The sequence below is a fragment of the Phyllostomus hastatus genome, unplaced genomic scaffold, assembly GCF_019186645.2.
Source record: "Phyllostomus hastatus isolate PE091 unplaced genomic scaffold, TTU_PhHast_1.1 phas_scaffold_182, whole genome shotgun sequence".
NCBI lineage: Eukaryota > Metazoa > Chordata > Mammalia > Chiroptera > Phyllostomidae > Phyllostomus > Phyllostomus hastatus.
The window spans coordinates 8839308-8856206 of NW_025334013.1; the positions used below are offsets into that span (position 1 = coordinate 8839308).

The 16899-nt window shown below is 62.9% G+C and overlaps 1 protein-coding gene across 1 annotated transcript; it reads left to right on the forward strand.

Annotated features, from left to right (window-relative positions):
* Positions 1–494: 494 nt before the first annotated feature.
* EFHD2 (EF-hand domain family member D2) lies at positions 495–15917 on the forward strand. Its single transcript, XM_045859091.1, has 4 exons — positions 495–882; positions 12288–12435; positions 13261–13395; positions 14325–15917. The coding sequence occupies exons 1-4, from the start codon at positions 572–574 to the stop codon at positions 14454–14456; spliced, it is 726 nt and encodes a 241-aa protein (XP_045715047.1). The 5' UTR covers positions 495–571; the 3' UTR covers positions 14457–15917.
* Positions 15918–16899: the final 982 nt, after the last annotated feature.

A 16899-nucleotide genomic window follows, 5' to 3' on the forward strand; every position in this document is an offset into this window, starting at 1 on the left:
ACGGGGGTTCCGCTCACCGGGGCCACCTTCTTCACACCCGTACAACCCCCAATGACAATGCCAGTGTGTAACAACGAGTCGTTTCCATGACAACCGACAGGGTACCTCGGACTCCAGACAGAGTACGACTTCACTGCGTGGAGATTCCAGAGAAGGGGTTGGGGACGGCGACCCTGAAGCCCCCGACCCACACCCAAACTGCAGGGAAGGAGCCCCTCTTCCTTCCCGCCAGCCCGACCTCTCCCGCTCGGCTGGCGCTTTGAGAATGGAGACGGGGGATGGATTTTTACGGAGACCCCCCAGTCTCACGGAGTGGCGGGTGGCGGGCTCGGCGTCACCAGCACACTGCGCCACCAGCACACTGGAGCCCCAGCGAATGACACCGAGCCCGCGCGCGCCGAGCGGGGCCAGGAGCGGGGGCGGGGAGCGGGCGGGCCCCGAGGGGCGTAAGTCCCACCTTCGGGGGCGGCGCCTGGCGCGGGGAGTGTCAGGAACAGGAAGAGCGCGGCCAGAGGCGGTGCGGGCGCGCGGCGACAGGGGCCGGGCCGAGACGAGCGCCGCGCGGGCCACCATGGCCACGGACGAGCTGGCCAGCAAGCTGAGCCGGAGGCTGCAGATGGAAGGCGAGGGCGGCGGCGAGGCCCCGGAGCAGCCCGGCCTGAACGGGGCGGCGGCGGCGGCGGCGTCCGGGGCGCAGGACGAGGCGGCCGACGCGCTGGGCAGCGCGGACGACGAGCTGAGCGCCAAGCTGCTGCGGCGCGCCGACCTCAACCAGGGCATCGGGGAGCCCCAGTCGCCCAGCCGCCGCGTCTTCAACCCCTACACCGAGTTCAAGGAGTTCTCCAGGAAGCAAATCAAGGACATGGAGAAGATGTTCAAGCAGTGAGTGCCTGCCCGACCCGGCCCCCCCACCCACCCGCAGCGGGCCTCGGGCCCCGAACCCCTGGCCCCGAGCCGCCCCGGGACCCCTGCCGCCAGCCTAGCTCCCCCGAACCCCAAAACACCAGGGGTGGGGATCCTACGGCCCCTTTCAGGTCATCGTGAGCTGGGGAACCCTCTGCCCCACTAGACATATGGGTATGGGGATCCCCGGCCCCTGTCACCCTTTCGCTAGGTGACGCCGCCCCCAGTGCACCATACTCACGCACACCGAGTGGGGGACCCAGCGGCTCCCTAGGTAATCACGAGTCCCGGCGAGTCCCCACTACCACCACATACATGGGTCTGAACACCCCGGGTCGCTGGCCTAGGACCCTACCCTGTTAGTGACGCTCCCCCCCCCCCCGGCCCCCACGCACACACCGAGACTGAGGAGCTCGTGGCCTCCCTTCCTACCCCCAACCCAACCCAACAAACGCTGGTCACAGCCACCCCCCAGCGCCTGGGCAGAGGTGACCATTTCCTGCACCCCGTACCACACACATTCCTTTCCTTGGGGGTCTCTTCATTTCCTCTGCCTGTCTCAGACCCCCGTGCCCCTCTGTCCCCCACTTTCCCCCTCTTTCTGTGCAGTTACTCAGCATCTGGTAGCAAACTATGGTAAAAGACCCTTCAGCCCCTCCCACCCCTACCCCACCCCTCTGTTAGCCAGGCCCCCAACCTTGATCCCCAGGTGGCCTCCCTAAGGAGGGACCCCTCAGTCCCGGCCCCCCACTTGCAGGTATGTGCAGCCTCCCCCCACGCCCCCACCCATGCAAATATCCCTTAAGGTCTTAATGACCTCCCCCACACTGCCCCTCCCTCCTCTTGCGCTCACCCCCCACCTGGCAGCTTTGCAGTCGCTGCCCCTCTACTTCCTGTCCTCATCCCTTCCCTGTGCCCCTCCTTGCTCCTGTGTGCCCCCTTCCCTCCCCACACGGGGTCCCAGCTGCCCTGCACTTCGCTCACTTCCCAGCAGCTCTCACCCCTACACTTCACTCCGTATAACTCCACACCCTGTATTCCCAGCAGGTTGGACAAGGCATCCCCCGGTGGGTGGGCTTCAGCCCTTCCCTGGCCAAACACCCTTAATATCTCTGTTGAGGGACTGGAGAGTGAGAGCTTCAGGGCCCCTCTGGTCCATCCCTGGGTGGACCCAGTTGAGAGTGAGGTGGTCAGCCACACTCCCCCCCTCCAGCCATGTTTGGGGGAGTGGTTGAGGGGAGATGGAGGTACACAGCACCCCCCTCCCTTTGATACCCTTCCCACTCCTGTGGCCCGGTGCCCTGCCCTTGGCTTCTGGAGGGGACATAGCCCAGGAGTCCTGGTCTGGAGTGTGTCTGGGAGGAGGCGGAACTATCCTGAAGCCGAGTCGAGGGTGGAGGAGTCAGGAGGTCTCTGTGCCACGAGGGGAGGGGCGGGGGGCCCACCTTGCCTGAGGTGGGAGGCGGGGAGCGGGCTGGGGAAAGTGTGTCTGCACCGGAGGCAGCTGACTGTCCAGCCCTCGAGCAGGAGGCCCAGGAAGGTGGTGTTTTGCAACCCCAGAGCTTGAGAAAGGCTCTTCCCACGTCTCGCACTTGCCGCAGCTGCTGCTTCTGCATTTGGCCCCAGCGAGCAGGGGAGGAGTCTCTGGTTCCCAGACCTGGATGGCTGAGCGCCCACACTTTTCCAGGGGCCAACCTGGGGGAAAACCAGTCCTGGACTCCCCTCTGGGCCTCCGCGGGCGAGTGCCGGGGCTGGGAGGCCGCCCCCGTGACTCCAGGGACTTCCTGGGAGTTCTTCTGCAGTCTCTTCCCAGCCAGAGGTTGGCACAGTCAGGAGAGCAGACTTCCCAAGGAGGAAATTTCCAGGATATCCAGGAGATGACAGTTTCCCAAAACTCTGGCAGGAATAGACTGAAAGTTCCTTGAGCTGAGGGTGGGTGTAGCTTCCTCGCCTAGAACTTCCTGGTAGAGCCGGCCCCGGTCAGGCGACAATATTTATCGCAGCCAAGATCCCTGTAGTAATAGTAGCGAATCACTAAGGAGCTCGGGATTCCTCCCAGCAAGCCAGTGACAAGGCTGTCATCATCCTTCTTGAGGCACAGCGGGGGGGGGGGTCAGGGCACGGAAGTAACTCGCCAGGATCTGAACCCACAGCTGGGACTCCAAAACCCATGCTCTTCGTTTCCGGGTTTCCCGGCCCAGCCACCTGCTCCCACGTGGGAAAAAGCACGCGCCTCCAACAGCCCCTTCTGTGTCCGTGGGTGATGCTCTGCCCCAGGGACCCACCTGCCGCCAGCCTGCTCCTTTCCCCTAGATCCGTCCTTTCTCATAGGCTCCCACAGCACCCCTGCCAAAAAAAGGGAGACTTGGGAGGCTGCAGCTAGACCGCCAGGGGCTTCCGACAGGGGGAATGGTCTCCAAGCTGCCTTTGCAGAGCCAGCTCACCTCTCGCAGAGGCCCTTTGTGGTGTTAGTTTGACGAGGGTACTTTGGTGAAACTTGGGGGACCTGAACCCTAACCCAAGCCTCCTCTTGGCACAGCTCCCGCTGGCTGCTGGGGCGTTGGGAGGGGCGAGGGGGCAGGAAGGGGCCAGGGAGCTGGACTTCTAGGGAAGGAAGTGCCTCCCGCCGGGGGGGCGGGGGGGGGCATCGCTGGCTTGAATGGAAAGCTGCAGGTTTTGTATTCAAGGGAACAAGGCTTCACTGTGCCCGCCGAGCCAGGCCCCTCGAGGCCGCCTGTGAACAGCCAGCAGCCAGGCTCTCGGGGAAGACAAAACCCCGGTTCTGCTTCTGCTGCCCAAGTGGGGCTGTGAGCCCTGACCCAGGCGGGGCCTCAGGGCTGCAGCCCGGGCTCCGCTGGGGCTCCCACCTCCCGCTCCCGGGGCAGGGGGCAGGGAACCAGCTCTCCTGGGGAGGAGCCGTCTGTCTGTCAGAGCCCAGTGGCCAGAGCCTGGGCGTCAGTCCTGACTCCACCCCCGAATTAGCAGGTCTGCCTGCCCTCCCTGGACCTCAGCTTCCCATCTGTAAAAGGAGCAGGCTCTGTCTGATGATCCCCAGAGGTCATTTGGCAGCGACCTTATTTCTGAGGGGTCCTGAACCCTGCCAGACCGCAGAACTGCCTTCCAGGTCTTCCAGTCCCTCTGTTCCGTGTTCCTCAGCGGGTCCTGCCTGAGGAGGCAGGTGGGGGAGGGAAAAGGGGACAGAGGGAAGGTGGGCTCTCTGCCACCATCCCTGGCCTCACGCCACAGCCGTGCAGGTTCCGCCAGGGACACACCTCCCCATTTTACAGAAGAGGAAACTGAGACCCCAGAGGGGTGCCGTGATTTGCTTAGGGTCACAGGAGGTTTTCAATGACTGAACCAGAGCATCCTTGTCTGGCCAGCAGGGATCGTGGTCCCCACGTCTGGGGGCGAAGCTCAGAGCAGGTGACGCACGGTGCCTGCACGTGGACGCGCCACGTCAGTGGAGCCTGGGCAGTCAGTCCTCCCTCCCTGTGCGGCCTCAGGCCACCCTCTGGTCCACCCTCACCCTACCTCTCTGCCCGTCCCTCAGGCAACCCTCCAGGCCAGAGGGTGTGGCCCCAGAGGGCTTCAGCAGGTAGCGGGGGGACCCTGGCTGGCAGTAGCCTGCATGGGACTCTGCAGGGTTTTGTAAGCCAAGACCTGCCAGAGACGTAGGCAGCCGTGTAATTCTGAACCTGCCGTGGAATCTGAGGACGATGCCCTAGTTCCCTGCCTGCCCAGCCTCGTCCCCAGCCACTCCATCTCCTGACCCCTTGCGTCAGAGAGGCAGGCTTCCCTCTCCTTGTTTGGACGCCTCCTCCCTGCCCACCTTTCCCTCCTCCTCTCCGCCTGCCCACACCCTTGCTGCTCGAGTGCCGCCCCTCCCCGCTCCTTTCTGGAAGGCCGTGCGGTGCAGTGGTTAAGGGTGGGGCCCTGGACTCTGCGGCCCTGGGTTTGAATCCCAGGTCTGGGTCCTGGGGCAGGACACGGCAACCTTTCTGAGCCTCGGTCCCTCGCCCCAGAGCAGGGAGAACCACAGCACCCGCCTCACAGGGGTGTTACGTAGCACTTAACCCAGCGTCTGGCATCCAGTCAGTACTTACTGAGTTCCTGTCCGCATCGCCCCCAGCCCCAGCGGTGGTGGTCTGGGCTGTCACCAAGGGAGTGCCACAGAAGCCACTGCCTGGCTCCACTTACCCCCCACGGAGCTGCTGGGCCGGAGTGACAGGGGCCCAACCTAAGAGCCCTTTTCTCCTGCTGAACAGACGCTCTGATTGACAGCCACATATGCTTTGATAAATAACAAAAACGGGGACGGGAATGGACTCTCACTCAATGACGTGCAAGGCGGGAGGCAGGGGAGAGTGGACAGCAGCTCCGGAGTGGTACTGAAGCGGACTGACTCCTCCAGAGCCCGATGCCACCGCCGGGCGGCTGACTCCGAGCGGGGTACACGGCTGCCCCCCCCCTCCCCGGGCAGAACTACCAAGTGAAGTTCTGGGGATTCCGTGCGAAAGGCCTGAGCTTTGTAGAGCCCACCCTGGGGTCTGGTCAGTGGGCTTTTTGGAACGTAGGTGGGGATTCTAAAAAACCTCAGGTCCGCTCCTTAGCTCCTTAGCTCATTCACCCAGCAGCTTATCTCACTAAGTTCCTGCTGCGGGCGAGGCCCGGAAACTAAGGGGACAGTGAAGTTCCCGCCCTCGAAGCTCAAAGTCCCAGAGAGGGGCTGTGGATAGGGGCCTTTGGGGGACAGGGGATGGGCCCCCAGGGCTAGAGACGGGAGGTTCCGTCCGTTTCCGCCTTGGGGACCGGAAGGTCTCCGGAGGACTGCCCTGCCACTGGGCCCTCCACGGCCAGCCCCCGCCCCTCGCCCTGTTCAGTGGGGGCCCAGGTCCAGGTGTCCCCGAAGGAGCCCCTCTACGTTATTTCAGAGATTGAATGTAACCCTCTCACCCACCCGGTGAGGTGAGTCCCATCACCCCGTTTGCCAGATAGGGAAACTGAGGCTGAAGGAGGTGGCAGGATTAGAGCCAGGTCTGTCTCCCGGGAGCTCCAGGGGCCATGGAGGGCTGTGTCTATGGCTGGGGGACAGGGGCCTCTCAGAGCCTGGGGGTGGAGGGAATCCTGTGCGGGGGTACAGAGGCTGGGACCTCCCACCCCCAGCAGCCAGGAGCTCAGCTGTCGGGGGAGGGAGGGTTTCCAGCCCCCCTTCTGCGCTTCCTCCTTTCCTCTGATTCTGAGTCACCTTTCTCCTCCCCCCACCCCCCAGGGGGCTTTGGTTCCCCTTTGGTTTGCACTCCCCCCCGCCCCCCCCACCCCTCCTTCCTGCCCTCTGGGCCCAAGGCCTGGCTTCAGCTGCCCGAGTGCAGGCCCCGCTGCCTGGGGGAGGCCAGAGGCCTCTCTGCAAGGGAGCCCAGCCCCGCTGGAGGAGGGAGTCACTGCCACCTCAGCAGGGACAGTCCCACACCCTCCAGCAGCCGAGTTCCCTTTGACTTCCGAGCAGCTTTCTGCCGGGCTGACTTCTGCTTTTCAGGGACTGGAGAGGAGTGAGGAGGGTTCCGTGCCAGGAAGGTGCAGCTGGCCGGGAGGCGGGCCCCATGCTCCTGGCCAGTGCGGGACCCAGCTCCGGCCCTTCCCAGCCCTTGGCCCTCCTCTGGTTAAAAGGGCCACTCCGTTCCGGGCACTTTTATCTGTTGAATTGGGTGTTAGCATCCTGTAAGACTGGCCGCTTTATGTGACTTGCCCCAAGCCACACAGCTCCTCAGGAGCCGAGATAGGGTGTGAAATGGGGTCCGTCCGGCTCCAAGTCCCTTGCTCCCAAGGGACCCCAGTAGAGCAGCCCCCGAGGCACCCAGGAGCTGGTGGAAACGCAGATGAGAGTGTGCATGTTCACAAGGTCCACCGGGTGCACGCGCCGTTGAGGGCGGGCGGGGAAGGAGGCAGTGCAGGGAAGCCCACGGCTGACTCGAAGCGTGGAGGCAGTTGTCCTTCCCGGGCCAGCGTGAAGTGGTTGAGCCGCAGTGTAGGATGTCCCCAAGCCCTGGCGGCCCCCAGCATCTTGCCATCATCGGCCTGGGGTCTCCCGTTTGATCTCGAGAGCAGCACGGGCGTGTACGCGCGCACGCCCTTGGCTGACGCAGGGTGACAGGTCTCGGCTCAGACTCTGCAGAGAGGACAAGAGGAAGTGGTGAGTGAGCAGCTGGGCTTCCCCGCATGAGTCAGGCAGCCGCGCTGGAGGCCGGGCCGGGTGGGGGTGGGGCGGTGCCGGGCAGTCATCACCCAGCGTGTGGGCATCCACCTGCGTGGGGGAGGCAGGCAGAGCCGTGCTGGCTGTAACAGCTAGCCAGGCAGAATTCTGTCCTCCAGAATATTCCTGCCCGGCCTTCCCATTTTGCAGGGCAAAGAATAGAGGCCTTGGAGGTACTTGGGTCCCCCCAGACAGGGTGGGGAAGGACCAGGGTCTGTGAATGCTGAGACCAAAGCCAGGTGGTCCTGGGGGGAACTCCTTGGTCCATAAGTTCCACCGTCTCCAGCTGCCTGTCCTCCTGGGGGTGCCCATGGGCAGAGGGGCTATTGGCAAAAGAGCCAGGATGGGGGTCCCCGTGCTGCAGCTGTGGTCACTCCTCACTCTGCACTCAGATCGCACGGCACAGCTGGCGGGTAGGGGGTCGTGTGTGAGGGTCGCCCTCCTCCTGGGCAGTTCCCAGGCCGGAATGGGCCGCCTGAGGGGAGTAGTGAGCTCCCCATCCTCAGTGGTATTTAAGACGCCATGCAGGAAGACCGCATTTGGAATCTCACACGTGGCTGGATAAGGTGGCCCCCAGTCGTCCCCCTCCCCAACCTGAGGTTCTCCATGCAGGGTCTCTAGGCCTCGGGGCTCAGCGTGTAATAGTTAAAGGTGTGTGTTTGCACCCGGCCTGGGATCGGATCCCGGCTGTGTCCTTGTCGACCGTGGCCTTGGCCAAGTCACTTCCTCCCCGAGCCGCCTCATCTGTGTTACGGGGACGGTCCTACCTGCTTCGGGATTCTGTGAGGAGCTGGTGTGAATCTCTTGCACAGGTGCTGGCACTTAGTAAGTGCCCGGCAGAGAGCAGGCACTAACAATATCGCATGACACGGGGGCGGTACTGACCCCTGTAGGAGCCAGCCACTGCCCACGCCCCACCCGAGACTCCCTGTTATCAGAGCCATTGGGAGGAGGAGCTGGTGGGTGGGCGTGGGGGGTGGGGGGTGGGGCGCTGCTTTGCCCAAAGAGCCAAGCCTGCCTGGGTGGCGGCTGGCTGCTCCACTTTCAAGGACGGATGATGGGAGGGGATTTTTGTCGCCGGCATCCGGGGCGGCAGCTGCCGAGCCCTCCCTGTTGCGAACTATTCAGGGGGAGGCGGGTAGGAATGTGGGCGCGGTGCCAGGTGCTGGGGAAAAGTGCTGAGCTCCCAGCCCAGGCGCTTTGTTGCCAGCCCTGCCGGACAGAATTGGTCCTCCCAGGCACGCCCCGAGCCAGGCTCTCGGCCAGCCGCCCCAGCCCCGCGCGCTTGAGAATTCGGGCCCCTCCGTGGGACCGGGAAGAAGGGGCAGGGAGGAAAGATGTTGGAATCTTGGGGTTCGCCAACTGTGTGACCCCGGGCTGGTTGCTGCCCACTGTGGGCCCCAGTGTCCCCCCATATCACGAAGCGGGTAGAGCGGGCCGTCCAGGTGGCTGTCGTGTGCCAACTCTTTCGCAGGGTCCCCTGAGCCACCGGCAGCCTCAGTTCCAGCCCAAGGAGAGGACCGAGGGGTGAGGGTCTCCCCGGCCTCCCTGGGATGTGCCTATTCCCCTGCGTCGCTCCCTCCTGTGTGGCCGGTCATCCGCCTGCTGGTGGCACGGTGACGGTCTCCCCCTTTGTCCCCTCCCTGCCCGTCAGGAAGGACAGGAGAATAACCTGGGACTGAGGCTCCTTTCTCCCTCCGCCCAGCGAGAGAGCGAAAGGCCCTGTCCTGCTGCGTGTCCACCACCCCACGTGGCAGGGTCTTTGAATCAGGCCTGGGGGTTGGGGGGGAGTAGTGGGGCTTTTGGGGAGGGCGCGGTGCCGGGGCACCTGGGGAACATCTGGTCCACTCCCTGCCTCCCGGGCGGGCTACGGCAAGGGTGTCCGCCCAGCCAGGCCCCCTCAGGACTGGTGCCCAGGGGAGAAACCGATGTATTTTTTATTACTTTTGACACCATTACGAGCAATAGTATCTGACACACAGAATGTTCTCGAAGCCACTGTTATTGATAATGAGATTAGCACCTTTTAAGCACCTACGATGTACTAGACATTTGATATCTATAACCTTACTTCATCTTTAATGCTCAAGGTAGGTAGCAACAACAGTGGTTTACTTTCATCAGTATAGGGAGTGGGTGTTAATTAAGTGCTTGCTGCGGGCCGGGACCTGTGCTAAGGACCTCTTTTCATCCTTGTCTCGATCTTGAGATGCGTCCTTTGGCATCCATGGTGTAAATGGGAACATTGAGGTTTATGGGGACAGGTGGTCTGACCAGGGTCCCCCAGCCAGCAGGTGGCAGAGTCGATGCGGTCACAGACTGTCAGGGTCACCTTCAGGTGAACCCCGGTACCTGGCTGATCCATGGATCCAGGGTACATCCCCATCAGAGCCCAGGGCTCATGGTGGATTCCCAACCCCCGGGGTGCAGGGCAGGGGGGTCTTAAGGGACCAGCCTTCTCCTGTGTCATCTCTAGGAGCCCAACTCCTACCCCAGCACCTGGTCCCTCTCTGACTTCCATCATGCCCCCCCCACCTCGGCTATTGATCCACTGGCACTGTGGCCTGCCCCCCACACTGCCCCCCTGGGGGCTGGAGCCGGCCCAAGATGGAGCTCAGACCCAGTAATTGATTGACCCTTCATTGAGGCCGGCAGCGGCTCAAGCCGCGGTTTAGGCTGCAGCCCAGCCAGGCCCAGGAGCTGCCAGAGATCATGAAATCCAGAGCCCAAGATTTCGTCCAAGTTTGGACATTTTATCTGCACTTCCTCTGAAACTGAGCCACCTCTGGCTGCGGCAGGAAACCCAGACACTTGAGCAGTAAATAAAGCTGGGCTCAGGAGGGGAGGGGCGCGGCGCGGCGCCGCAGGGCGGCGGAGAGAGCGCAGTGTGGGAATCGTGGGGCTGGGGGTCCGGACCCCTGGCCTGCTGGTTACAGGGCCCGTGTCCTCTCTGCGAACCTTGTCCCCTCCTCAGCCGCATGTGGACATGCTACTGACCTCCCAGGACTGCTGAGCACTGAGGTTGTCAAGAGAAAATGCCTGGCACGTGGGAGGAGCTTAATAAAACTACATCTCATTCTAGTGCTGGCAGCTGCCCCTTTGAGAGGCAGCTCCCTGTGCCAGGCACTGTGCTAGGTGCTTGGCGTGTGTGAACTCGGTCCTGTGAGAGTCGCCTTCATGCCAGGGGGTCTCAGCCCTGGCTGGACGCTCAAATGGCACGGGCCGCTGGGACCCACCAGGCAGCCTACTCCAGCCCAGACATGTCGTCGCTGCCCTTCTTGGAGCCCAAGTTTAGAAAGTGCTAGGAGTTCTGTTTCCCTGAGAGGCGCTGAGGAGGGGAGTCCCCATGACTTCCCCACGGTGGGAAAAACTGACCCCCTCCCAGGGCTGCTGTGCACAGAGCTGTATGTACCGAGACCTGCCGCTCAGGGCCACGCGGCAGCCCCCAGGGCCCTTACCAGCTGGCAGATGGGCTCCAAAGGTGAAGGGAGGGGCCCCAGCCTAACCCCCTGCAGGGCCCCGCCAGCTCTAAGGGGGCCTGGACCACAGGCTCTAGGCCGGCATGACCCTCTGGGGTCCCACAAGGCCCCATCACATCCCGGCCCGGCGATGGCCACTGCCCGCAGGCCCTCCAGCCCTGTGGGGAGGAAGCCTCGGCTCCTGCGTTCCCTGCCGGGCTCCCAGAGACTGCACCGTCTCCAACCACTGACTCACTTGCCCGCGAACTATTTATACCCCTCGCACAAATGCTCCGTGCGGCGCTCCAGGCAGGCGTCTCTGTTCTGCTGGCAGCCCCGGGCCTGCAGCGGGGGGCGGTGCTGGGCACTGAGCAAATGTGCAGCTTTATGAGCCTGCAGGCGGGGGGCGGGGTGGGGTATGGCCCAGCTCCTTCCTTCCTTCCTTTACTGCTGTGTGACCGTGGGCAGGTCACTGAGCTTCTCTGAGCCTCCATTAAAAAATAAGGGTTTTTGAGGATTAAGTAAAATACGGTATATAAGGTTCCTGGCACCACAAGGACAGATACCAAAAAGTGGTTGCTGTTAGGTGTCCAAAGTCACGTGAGGCTCGTGCGTGACTAGAGGAGGGAGGGGTGGGGGGATGAGATGTGTGTTTACGGTGACCTCCGATCTCCCTGAGCATAGGTGTCTGCAGCCCCACCCCTGTCACACTGCTGTCACCCGGCCAGCTTGAGGCTTTGGGGACTGCCCAAGGCTTCTTGAGGCTCAGAAGGCCCGGCTTTATGGCCCCGAGACTACTCGCAAGCCCAGCAGGTGGCCGGCAGGCAGGTGTTTGCTTAGCTTGATGGGAGGGCCCGGCTGGTCTGAACAGTACCCCGCATCTGCCCAGCTGTGTGCTCCGGGCACCAGCAGGGCCGACCCCCAACCCCCACCGGCCCGGGGACGGCTTCGGGGGCCAGCTCTGACCAGGCTCCTACCTCGAGGAGGCCAGTGGAGATGGGGCGTGTAGAGTCCACCCCGTAGCCCACCCCTGTCTTCCCTAGGCTGTTGGTGGTAGAAGACAGGTCACCTGAAATGGGCAAGGCAGAGACACTGCAGCCACCTGGTCTCTGTTCCTATCCTTTCCAACCATCTGCCCTGTCCCCTCTGCTCGCTCACTGCCCGAGTCCTGCACAACCTGTCCCCTCGGCACACCCCAGCCGCCTCCGGGACAACTAGGAGTGGCCCTCTCTGGCCCTACCCTGTGACCCGTGGTACCTTCTGCCTGTGTCCTGGGTGGGGGCAGGGATGTCCCTGGAGGTGGTCAGGGGTGCTAACGGCAGAGCCCCCCCTCCCAATCTGTGCGTCCGTGGGATTGTGAGTTTTTTCTCCCTGCTTGTGCATGTCACATTCAGTACAGGGAGGCGCTGGCTTCGGTTTCCTTTGCAGCAGGCATGTCCAAAACAGTACTGTTTAGCATGTAGGAGGCTGCCAGGCCATGTGGTGAGTTCCCCATCACCAGAGGTAACCAAGCAGTAGCTAGGCCACAGATCAGGACTCCAGCTTTGCCTTTCAGCTGTGATAGGACGGTGTGTTGGGGGAGGTGCCCTTTGAACCCTCGTACTGCGTCTTGTGACCACTCTGAATGGTCAAACGTGAGGTGTCGGGATGTCCTCAGGCCTCCCTCCCCGTGCCCACAGGTACGACGCCGGCCGGGACGGCTTCATCGACCTGATGGAACTGAAGCTCATGATGGAGAAACTCGGGGCCCCGCAGACCCACCTGGGCCTGAAAAACATGATCAAGGAGGTGGACGAGGACTTCGACAGCAAGCTCAGCTTCCGGGAGGTGAGTCCAGCCCTCCTTTGTCCTTGGGTGATCGGCCTTGAGCCCAGGAGGTTTGCTTCAAGTGAGGAGGGACATCCATTTGCTCCGGTAGTGAGCACGTACAGAGTGGAGTGGCTCCTGCCTGCCTGGCCCTGCGTGGGCTCCGGGGGTGCGGGAGAAACCAGCGTGAAGGGACACGAGGCTGTGATTCAGGAGGAGAGGGGTCAGGTGGAGGGAGTGACATGTACTGTGGGTCCAGGAGGAGCTGGGCCCGGGCGGCATGGGGTTGAACGCCAGGGTGGCCCCGGAGAACTGGCAGGCAGCACAGAGGAGGCGGCGGAAGGCTGCAGGCAGCTCAGGGTAATGGTTTGGAGTCAGAACGTGGGTTAAAATCCTTCTGTCGATTTCTGGTGCTGAGATCCGGGGCAGGGTGTTTCCTTATCCCTGAACCTTCCTCATTGGGTAAACTGGGCACAGTCGTGTACCTTGGGACTCAGTAGTTGGAATCCAGAGCAGATTAGTTTGGAGAACACTGGGGACAAAGGCAGGAGGTAAATCGAGGCCACGTCATCAAGACCCCTGATGGGAGCTGAGTGTGGACCGAGCGGGCTCGCGGCCGCCCCGGATCCCAGGAGGGCAGAAGATGGGTCCGCCGGTCTCCCATTGTGCAGATGGGAAGACCAAGGCCCAGAGAGGGAAGGGAGAAGAACCCAGACCTCTGGCTCCCAGTCCCGCGAGCACGCCTCCTTTTTTCCCCAAGGAGGCCGGGCTGGGCCCAGGGGCGGCCAGGGACACTGGGCCCTTTCCTTCTTGCTCCGACGGCCCCTGCTTTTCTCCCTGCTGCAGTTCCTGCTGATCTTCCGCAAGGCGGCCGCCGGGGAGCTGCAGGAGGACAGCGGGCTGCACGTGCTGGCCCGGCTCTCCGAGATCGACGTCTCCACCGAGGGCGTCAAGGGGGCCAAGAGCTTCTTCGAAGCCAAGGTGAGGAGTGGATGGATGTGCAGGGCCCAGGGTGGGGTGCCCTGACCACACTAACTCAAGGACAGGGGTGGCTGGGGTGTCACAGGAGCCTGGGTTAGCGCGAGGGCCAGCCCCAGCCCTTCCTGCCCCTGCCAAGGCTGCGGATGAGACGTGGGGAGCCGGCTCCCAGGCTGGGCTGGGCCCGTGGGGCTCCTGGCCTCTGCCCCCTTCCGTCCAGGCTGTGACCCCTTCCGGCTGCCCCGTGTCTCTCCCTGCCCCCAGGGTGAGTGTGTGCTGTGTGTTCTGGAAGAGGGCCACTAACTCAGAGGACTAGGCCTAAGAGCCGACGCCCACAGATAGCGGAGCAGGCCCAGGAGCACACAGTGCTTCCTGGGGCCTCTTGGAGACGCTAGCCCTGCCAGTCCCAGCTCGGAGGGAGTATGACGCCCCCCAGAGGTCACCTACGTGCACTGCACCCTCCCCTTTCAGCCCACACCTAGGTGGAGGGGACGAGTGGTTCCTAGGCCCTGCCCTACCAGGGCTCCGGGGTCCCCACCTTTCCTTCCTTCTCCCTCTTCCTTCGTTGGCAAGGAACAGTCCTTCCAAAGGCCACACCCCCCGCCTCCTGCCGGGCGTCTAGGGCGGACGGGATGTTTCAGGGTTCATCAGTGGGACTGGTGTGCAGCTGGGCTCCCCTGGACAGAAGCAGGTTAAGGGTGCAACGTGAGAGGTTCCCATGTGCAGGGCTGTGCCGTGCAGCAGCCACTGAACACGTGTTACCTCTTTCCACCAACCCGTGAGGTCAGAGTTACTCAGCAACAGGCTCTAAATGGGGAAACTGAGGCTCCGAGAGGTGGCGCCCGGACCAGGTTTAGAGCGAGTGAGAAGGGGAGGCGTGTGCCTTGCTGGGAGGACCCCTCCAGCCCTGAGCCGTCCCCGCTCCACTCCAGGTCCAGGCCATCAACGTGTCCAGCCGCTTCGAGGAGGAGATCAAGGCGGAGCAGGAGGAGAGGAAGAAGCAGGCGGAGGAAATGAAGCAGCGGAAAGCGGCCTTCAAGGAGCTGCAGTCCACCTTCAAGTAGCGAGGGGCTGCGGCCCAACCGCCTGGCCCGGGGCCCGGAGCCCAGTCGGGCTGGCGAGGGCCGGCGAGGGCGGGCAAGGGCGGGCAAACCGAGGCCCGGCCTGAATCCTCGGCTCTGTCTGAAGGGACCACACTGAAAACCTACCAATGTCTGTGATCACAGCCAGTCGAGGGTTCTCACAGAGGTGGCCTGGCCTCTCCCCGCCCCCTGCCACACTGTTCCTGAGGCCGTGACCCCAGCGCCGGCTCCCTGCCTGGCCCAGAGCTCCCTGGCGTCCCTGCGTCTCGCACCCCTGGCTGTCCCCTGCCTGCTCCAGCTCTGCGCTCTGCCCATGAGCCTGCCCTCCACACATCCCCCTCTCTTCCTCACACCTCCTCCTGTCACCTCCTCCCCTACCCAGAGGCCACCTGCCCCTAACCAGCAGGCTGCCCTGCCCCTGGGGCCCTCAGCCCCTGCCTAGGCTGGGGGAGCAACAGACAGCGGCTGGCTCCGTAGAGTGGGACCCAGGGATCTGATCAGAGGCACCAGGGCACCCCACCCCCGCACCTGTTCCTCCAGCCCCGCCTCCTCCCTGCTGGAGTCAAGAGGGGCCAGGGGAAGGCTTCTATTTTTGGGAAGGGGCCTGGGCCCTGGCACCCCACACAAGCCCAGCGCTCTGGGGCCCGGCCAGGCAGGGTGAGGGGACAGCTGTGTCAATCTACCTCACGGGCCCGCACTTCCCCGGCCATGCCTCAGGTCGTGGTCAGGGGAGGCTCTGGGGGCAGACACACACCGCTCCCTGGTGCCCCAGGGACAGCCTGAGGGTCCCAGGGGCCCTACAGAGAGCAGCATGGGGAGGAGGGCTTGGCCCCTCCCTAGGGATGGAAACCGGTGCCGACTCCATGTTCCAGGAGGCACCCAAGAAGTGCTTTAAGAAGCTTGCACAGACCAGGCAGTGGGGAGCCGGGGAACCTCCCTCCACCCTTCCATGCCATCCTTCCCCAGAGTGACATTCATCGCCTCGTCACCAGCGACAGGACCTGTCCTGTCACACCCACCCCCTCCCCCGAAAAAGCATGGGGACCCCAGCCCTCCCTGTGCCACCGCCGGGTCCTACGCAGCTCCCATGTGCTTGCTCACGTGTGTGCGTGTCTGTGTGTCTGTTGCCGTGTCGTGAAACTGTGCCCGTTCCCCAGTCCCAACAGTGGCCGCCGAGGCCGCAGTTATGCAACTTTCAGTGTGTCCTGACAGCGTCGCCGCTTTCTAAACTTGATAACTCTTTATTTTAGTAAGACGCCCCCCCCCCCCCGCCCCGAGTCCACGACACGCCCGTTGGACCCGCAGAGGTTTTATTTTTCTGGCCTTAGAACCCGCGGAGATTTGGGAGGAGGCGCCGCCCCCGTGCCGCAGCCCGGCCCCGGATTGCGTCTGCCTTAGCCGTGTGTTTATACAGATGAATATAAAGAGTTCTTTTTCTTTTGGCTTATTGCTTTTTTTTTATTATTTTCCCCTCTCTTCTCACTCCCCTCCCCCCAAAAGAGCTACTCCTTCATTCGGTGGTACGATTATTTTTTTTAACTAAAATGAGATAAAAATTCTATATTCTCAGGTGTGTGTGGTTCTTGTTGGTTGGCACGGGGCAGGGGTGGGGACAGATCGAGGTCCCCTGGGTGCTCGGGCAGCCTTTGCTGAGGTGGCTTCAGTGTCGTCTCAGAAGCCAGAGAGAAGGGACTCTTCGCAACCAGAGGTGGAGTTTGATGTCCGCCCGCTAACCCCAGGCACTAGTCTAAGCACTTTATACATATTCATTCATTGAATCCACACAACCAGCTCGGGACGGGGATGCTGTTTCTTTCCCAGGTAAGAACAGGGAGACCCAGAGAGTCTCCCCGAGGCCTGCAGGTCAGCCGGCCGGCAGGATGTGGGCAAGGGCCAGGGGCACAGCGGGCGCCCCTCGCCAATTCAGAGGGGACATGAGTCTCCATGGGGCCACGGGGCACACAGCACGGTTGCCGGAAGTGGCACCAAAACCGTGTAGTTTCTGGATTAATGGACTCCAGAGCCACACCCAGAAAGATACCCCAAGCCTCTGCCACCATACCGTCTGGTGTGGCGGGGTGACGAGGAAAGAGCCAGGGCACTCCCCATGTGGCTTTGGGCAGATCCCTGTCCCACTGGGTCTGTGTCCCCACCGGGTCAATGCCAGGGTGGGCTAGGGCCCCAAGGCCTCCCGGGCCCTAGGCTTTCTAGGTAGAGCACCTCCTCTCCCAGGTGCCTGCAACCATGGGGCCCTGGAGTGTGGATTTAAGATGGGAGTTACTGCCCCCAGGTGGATGTGGGTGGTACTACAGAAGCCCGGGTGCCCTCTGCCAAGGCTGAGGTCCCTTCCAGCTGTGACAGGATGACACGTTGCTCTGGGCACGGCGGCGTCCTTGAAGTGTATTTCCTAGGGAATGCCACCCCC